The 7,256-nt window shown below is 36.5% G+C and overlaps 1 protein-coding gene and 1 long non-coding RNA gene across 2 annotated transcripts; one reads left to right on the plus strand and one right to left on the minus strand.

Annotated features, from left to right (window-relative positions):
• Positions 1–1,681: 1,681 nt before the first annotated feature.
• Positions 1,682–4,397, minus strand: LOC133853772 (uncharacterized). Its single transcript, XR_009896735.1, has 4 exons — positions 4,248–4,397; positions 4,105–4,169; positions 3,226–3,280; positions 1,682–1,947 (listed from the first exon to the last, which is right to left on the minus strand). It is a non-coding gene; the product is annotated as an uncharacterized LOC133853772 (long non-coding RNA).
• Positions 4,398–6,584: 2,187 nt separating this feature from the next.
• LOC133853917 (transcription factor TCP15-like) lies at positions 6,585–7,004 on the plus strand. Its single transcript, XM_062289941.1, has one exon. The coding sequence runs from the start codon at positions 6,585–6,587 to the stop codon at positions 7,002–7,004; it is 420 nt and encodes a 139-aa protein (XP_062145925.1).
• The last annotated feature ends 252 nt before the right edge of the window (positions 7,005–7,256 follow it).

The following is a 7,256-nucleotide window of genomic DNA, read 5'->3' on the forward strand; positions in this document are numbered from 1 at the left end:
AAAATACTAAGAACCTATTTAATACTTTTCTTTTCACTTATGACTTATAAACCACTTAACCTAATTTCTAATGTTACTTAGACATTACCACGGCATATAAAATTAGTCTAATTACATTTTGTTACGAATCTTTTTATCCAGACCTTATCACAACATTTATTGAAGCCTATAAACATCTTTTTACTATTAAAACAATTCTCATAATAACATAATATTCTTTATAGACATAACAATTAATAAAATCGGTGATAATCGGCAACAACCGGTAACCAGAAAAATTGGGAAACCGAAAATAACCGTAACCGGATAACTGGGTACTCGGTTGCGGTTACCGGTTATTGCAATTTAAAAATCCGATTAATAACCGGGTAACCGCAACAGATTTTTATTATTATAAATATTTATAATATATACAAAAAATTGAAGCCCAAGTACAGTGTGTTTAGCCATATCAAACTATTTCATTCCTTGACCGGTTTTGGTTGGCCATTACAAGTTCCCTTTTAAGAGAAGAGAAAAATAGAAATATATTGACAAGGAAGCCATCCAATTGGAAATTTGTATTGCAGATATTAGTAAACCCAACATAACATATCTGCCATGGCAAGAAATAGTTGGTTCCTTTCTGACACTAGATAGCTCAAAGTTCTGGGAGACAATCTCCAAATCCCAAAGCATCTCTCAAGGGGAACCCTTGTAGACAAGGTATTCGACGCTTTGGTCAAAGGTAAAGTAATTTAGGCTCGAACACAGATTCTGCTTTGCGAATGTCGCAAAAGCCAAGTTAGAAAGATGGGTACACAATACAAAGCAGTATATGAAATAACCAGTAACGACAGCATAATAGAAAGGTATCACGACAAGACCAATAAGTTAAAGAGTGTTTTCTGATTGCTCAAAATCAAATCAAAACAGAGCAGAGTCTATTTAAAAAATTTGAAAAAAAAAAAGGGGTAATTACCTTTTTCCTCCATGAACTACCAAAAAATGCGCAATGCCCCCATGAACTACAAACTCGACCAAAATAGAGCATTCAACTACCAAAGACAACCATTTTCCCCCCTTCCGTCAGTCAAAGGGGTTAAAACAAACGGTCAACGGGTCATGTGCCGTTTTATATGGGGGCATGTTGGAAGATGATGGTAGTTCATGGGGGGAAAAGAGGAAGATGGTGGTAGTTCATAGAGGAAAAGAGGAAGAAAATGAGGGTAAAACGGCGTGTGACTGACGGAAGGGGGGAAAATGGTTATCTTTGGTAGTTGAATGCTCTATTTTGGTTGAGTTGGTAGTTCATGGGGGCATCGCGCATTTTTTGGTAGTTCATGGGGGGAAAAGGTAATTACCCCCAAAAAAAAAATTCAACAATAAAAGAAAACCAGTTATCCGGTTAATAACAGGTTTAAAATAATTGGATAACCAGCGGTTGGTAAAAACGCAACCGGTAGGCTAGTTGCGGTTTCAGTTGTTAAAATAGGAATAACCGGGACCCCAGTTGTTGTGACGACCCAAATTTATTTTTTTTTTAAAAAAAAACGTAAATGAGTCATCACAGTGGCACGACTACATGTCGCTCAGCCAACATACGGTACACATTTCATAACATGTACTTGATAATCAGAGTTACATCTACGTAGCAGATAACACATAATAACATTATCAACATAACAGAAGGTACATCTATAAACAACAGTTAATTACAACAAAAGAGCCATTAATATGTCTATCTGTTTAAGACTTCTATATAACTATTAAATGCGTACCAAAAGTCTGGCTCATAAATACAATTGTCACATGCGACACGAGCCATAAACAAAATCTACTAAAAGGTGGACAACCCATGGTCCAACCATTATAACTGTCGCGTCGGGCTTTGGTCATAACATCCCAAGTACTATGCTACGACGACATTCATTAGATCCATTAAACCTGCAGTCAAAACATCAGAGTCTGTATGGTTGTGGGGTTAACCACATCCGTACAGGTAAAAGTATGAGTTTACCACCTCAGTAGTATAAGACTCACTAAGTATACAATATACACAAACATAAATGCATGCAGGGTTCAACAGCGTTATTCACAAATTATTAAGTTTACACAACAACACATTATCAAGTACAAGTCACGCTGTTCATCACACATTATATTATCACGGTTTCCACTAACAATATTTCACGCAAATCATAAACAATATTCCATACATCTCACCAGTGCTAGCACTTCAATGGTAGGCTTACTGTCAACATTGCCCATAAAATTACGACCTGTAGGGCACACATCTCACGTGTGCTAGCACTCCAATGTTAGGCTTACCACATATCTCATAAGTGCTAGCACTTCAATGCTAAGCTTACCATCAACACTGCCCGTAAAGCTACGTCTCGCAGGGCACACATCTCACGTGTGCTAACACTTCAATGCTAGGCTTACCACATATCTCACAAGTGCTAGCACTTCAATGCTAGGCTTACCATCAACACTGCCCATAAAAGCTTCGACCAGCAAGGCACATATCTCACGAGTGCTAGCACTTCAATGCTAGGCTTACCACACATCTCAGCCAAGGGCTGCTACCCTCTGGCCTACCACTCATCTCAGCCAAGAGCTACTACCCTATGGCCTACCACTGTGCCAGATACTACAACGCTGGACTTACCATCTATCAATTACCGGGTTCTTATAATACCAAAGCATCCACACTATATACATATCATCACATGTGTATTCCCAAACATCTTTCTTTCAACAATACCACTTTCCACAACACAATCACATTTATAACATAATCTCATGCTACTCAAATCATCCATCTAACATCATATTATCATCACAACTTCTCAATCCATTAATTCACATCACAACCACATATATTTGTTATCAACAATTCCATAACCATAAATACATTCCAATGTCATCAACATCTATTTATCATTACAATTTCTTCAACCAATATCTCACAAACTTATTCACATATATTTTCATGCATATCTCTACATTATCTTGTTATCACATTTCCATTCACAATACGAATCTCATGCATTCTTCAATATCGATTCATCAACATATATCATATTCACAACATAAATCTCATGCAATACTCGACATCAATTCAATGTCATGTCATCATTCGCAATACAATTCGCATGCATCCTTCAACATCAAATTAAACTAAACATAGTAATTTATATATCTAAATTCCTAATATCCCTCAGTGAGTAGAATACTCACCTGGTTGCGCGGATATCAAGCTTAGTTCTCCTAGACACCACCTTGCAATGTATCACTGTGGAATAACACATTACACTATTTAACACTTTAAATAATTAACACCCTAATTAGCACTTGAATTGCTCAAGGCTAAACCGTTGGAAAACCCCTAATATTTTTAAGGGTCCCAATTACACACCCGTAAACCTTATTTATTAATTTTAATCACAACACTTCTAACCCAAAAACACTTGTTTAAGATTAGACACTAAAATACATACAAACACTAATTAAACCTAAATAACACTAACCCCAAAAATATTTACTATGGGTTAGATATTAAAATTATTATTTAATTATTTACTTATAATATTAATTACTAACACACAATTATTTTCACTAACATTTTTATGCTAACATTAACTCTAAAATTACATTCACTAATCTTTTTACAATAATTACTAACTTAATTACTAATTAATTTACTTAAATCATTAATACATTTTAAATAACACTAACCCATAAGAAAATCTTAGGGTTAACTTCACAAATACTATTTAAACAAAATACCCATAATTATTTATTTTTACTAATATTAGAACCTATCCCCATAAATACTTATTTTTACAAAACCCATAACTAATTTGGGATTAATCATCACAATAACTATAATTAATCCACAAATTAATAATCTAGGTTTTGAACACTTAAAACCTAAATTAATTTAACCTATCAAATTAGAGTTTCCAAACTTAAACCCATAATTTATTTTACTAACACATAACATAATATTGATATTTAAATACTAATAACACTAACCCATAAGGTTTACTTAGGATTAAGCACAAGAAATCGCAATTAAAATACATAACCCAAAAGTTGAGGTTTAAGGAAACTCACCAAAAAATTCACCAAATGTAAATCCAACACTTGGAGAGTGTTTAGCAAGCTTTTCACAACAAATCCTAAGAACACATAAAATCAAACTCATATATCTTTAGATTTAATCTAAAATCTCAAAGACCAAGAGTTTGTGAAAATACCTCAAACCAATCGGTAGAAACGTAGATGGGACTTCTTAGATCACGTTTCCGAAATCGGATTTGAGTTTGGACTGTTGGATCTTCGTAAATCATGATTTTTGTATGAAAAACCTTAAAGAAAATCCTCCCCTCATTTATTTATTTTTTTTTCTTCTTTTCTCATGGTCAGATGGAAAGGAGGCACTTTCCTTTTCTTTAAGTGAGGCGCACACTTCAATTTTTTTTTTCTTTTTTTTTTTTAGCTGAAGGGTCGTGTGGCCCTTCATTCCTAAATTGCGGCCATTTGCTAAGTGGCCGAATGGCCATCAGGCCACTTTTTTTTTCTTTTTTTTTTTGAACTTTTTCTTTTGACTTTTCTTTCTTTTATTTTTTTTTTATTTTCTTTTCTTTTATTTTCTATTTTTCCTTTTCTAATTTTTTTTTTCTTTTCTTTCCTTTTCTTTTTGGACCTAAAATATATATATATATTTTTTTTAAGGACACTAAATTAACATTAGTCAATTATTTACTCAACTTCCATATTTTAATTACTAAAAATGTCTTGGACATTACAGTTGTGGTAGCTGTTATGAACAAATAACCGCTATTGCAACCGGTTGTACACCCCTAACTCAGCCCACACATCTTTTGAGGCCTCACACCACCATAAAGAATGCCCACTAGTTTTCGGATAATTCCTACACATAGGGCTGTTTGGTTCATCCACTATCTTGCGTCTGAGTAACTTATCTTTAGTAGGTAAGATATCGATACAAGCTCTCCAAATGAATGACCGATACTAATTTGATCATAAATAAATGTGATACATAAGAAAGTAAACAGTAAAAAAAAGCCAAGTCCTTGGACTAGGATAGAGGTGGTTCAGCTATTTTTTAAAGGCTAAATACATTTGACCCTCTATGATTTCACGCATTTATTTTTTATCCTCTGTGGTTCATTTCGTATCGTAGATAGTACTTTGTTTATGTTTAAAGACGAAGATGATACTTCCGTCGAAAAATTGACAAAAGTCCACGTCAACACCTCTTAGAAACTAACACGTGTCCTATGTATTAAAAAAAATAAAAAAATAAAAAACTTAAAATAAAAATAAAAAATTTGAAAATAGAGGGGTGGCCAAAATTGGGGTGGTCAGCCACCCCCACTTTGCCAGAAACAGCAAAAGAGAACTTCCCCACTCATCCATGGCGGCTCCTTGGCTTTTCTTCCTCTTCTCTTTCCTCACCATAACTTGTTCATCTTTATCAACCAAACCCAACGCCATCAATGTCACAAATTTCCTGGCTTCATCATTTGGGGATGATGATCCATGGTGAGGTATGCTCGATCCCCCAGCCACTTCATCTAGAACCAGATCATGCCACCTCATTTCTCCTGCTTTACAAATTTCTAGGCTGATGGAACCGTATGCCAGCCCTCTGAGTGGCTCCCATATTCCAGCTCACGCACGAGTTGGGTCACCAGTCTGATGGCAAGACCATCGAATGGCTGCTTCAAATGGCCGAGCCCTCCATCATCGCCGCCACAAGATATGAGACCATCTCGAAAGCTATGTCCACCTCCTCCCCCGCACTTGCTTCCTCTTCTCACTCCATGTCGTGTTGACAGCTGAAGGTCTCCTTCTCCTTCTCTTTGATATTTCCTAAAGGATGCCTACTTCTTGGATGTTGGATGGGGGATTCAACACTATTGGGACTTAGGTTTCTTGATCAATTAAAGAAATAGGTATTTTCAGATGATTGGACCTATTTCTAGGTGATGTTCCACAAGAAATCTCCATTTCCATCAAATTTTTTTCTTTACAAATTCAACAATTTGAAGAAATAAAATAGTTCATATAGAGCTGGAGCTAGCTTTGTAATTGAAAAATCAAGAATGCAGATACTATACAAATAATGCGAAACAGATTTGAGGAGGTGAAACTAGTGAAAGAAAGCGAGTATCATGCAATTGATAAGGGCACAGTACCTGAAAATGTGGGTTTGGCAGTGATGATCACAACGCAGGTCATATGGGAAGGCATGGTCACGAGGAGTGAAGGCTGTTGAGGATGGGACTCTTGGCAGAAAATGGGGTGGCTCAGCCACCTCTCCTCTATTTTTTTTTTAAAAAAAATTAATTTTTTAATGCTTTTTTTTAAAAAAAAAAATTTTAAATTTTTAAGTTTTTTTAATTTTAATTTTTTTTAATGCATAAGACACGTGTCAGCTTCTGAGAAGTATTGACGGAAACTTTCGTCAATTTTGAAGGGCTCGAGCCACCCCTTTGGCCAAAATGGGGGTGGCCAGCCACCCCTTCTTTGCCAGAAACAGCAAAAGAGAACTTTCCCACTCATCCATGGCGGCTCCTTGGCTTTTCTTCCTCTTCTCTTTCCTCACCATAACTTGTTCATCTCTATCAACCAAACCTAACGCCATCAATGTCACAAATTTCCCGGCTTCATCATTTGGGGATGATGATCCATGGCGAGGTATGCTCGATCCCCCAGTCGCTTCATCTAGAACCAGATCGCGCCACCTCATTTCTCCTACTCTACAAATTTCCCGGCTGACGAATCCGCATCCAGCCCTTTGCGCGGCTCTCATATTCCAGCTCACGTGCAAGCTGGGTCACCATTCAGATGGCAAGACCATCGAGTGGCTGCTCCGAATGGCCGAGCCATCCATCATCGCCGCCATGGGATATGAGACCATCTCGGAAGCTGCATCCACCTCTTCCCCCGCACTTGCTTCCTCTTCTCACTCCATGTCATGCTGACTGTTGAGGGTCACCTTCTCCTTCTCTTTGATATTTCCTAAAGGATACCTACTTCTTGGATTTTGGATGGGGGACTCAGCACTATTGGGCTTTAGGTTTCTCGATCGATTAAAGAAGTAGGTATTTTCATATGATCGAACCTATTTCTAGTTGATGTTCCACAAGAAATCTCCATTTCCATCAAATGTTTTTCTTTACAAATTCAACAATTTGGAGAAATAAAAAAGATCTTATAGAGCTGGAGCTAGCTCT

This window comes from Alnus glutinosa, chromosome 13 (genome assembly GCF_958979055.1).
Source record: "Alnus glutinosa chromosome 13, dhAlnGlut1.1, whole genome shotgun sequence".
NCBI classification, from domain to species: Eukaryota; Viridiplantae; Streptophyta; class Magnoliopsida; order Fagales; family Betulaceae; genus Alnus; species Alnus glutinosa.

Bases quoted from the DNA above. Each gene is read 5' to 3' on its own strand.
- LOC133853917 (XM_062289941.1), top strand. From the start codon at position 6,585: ATGGCGGCTCCTTGGCTTTTCTTCCTCTTCTCTTTCCTCACCATAACT.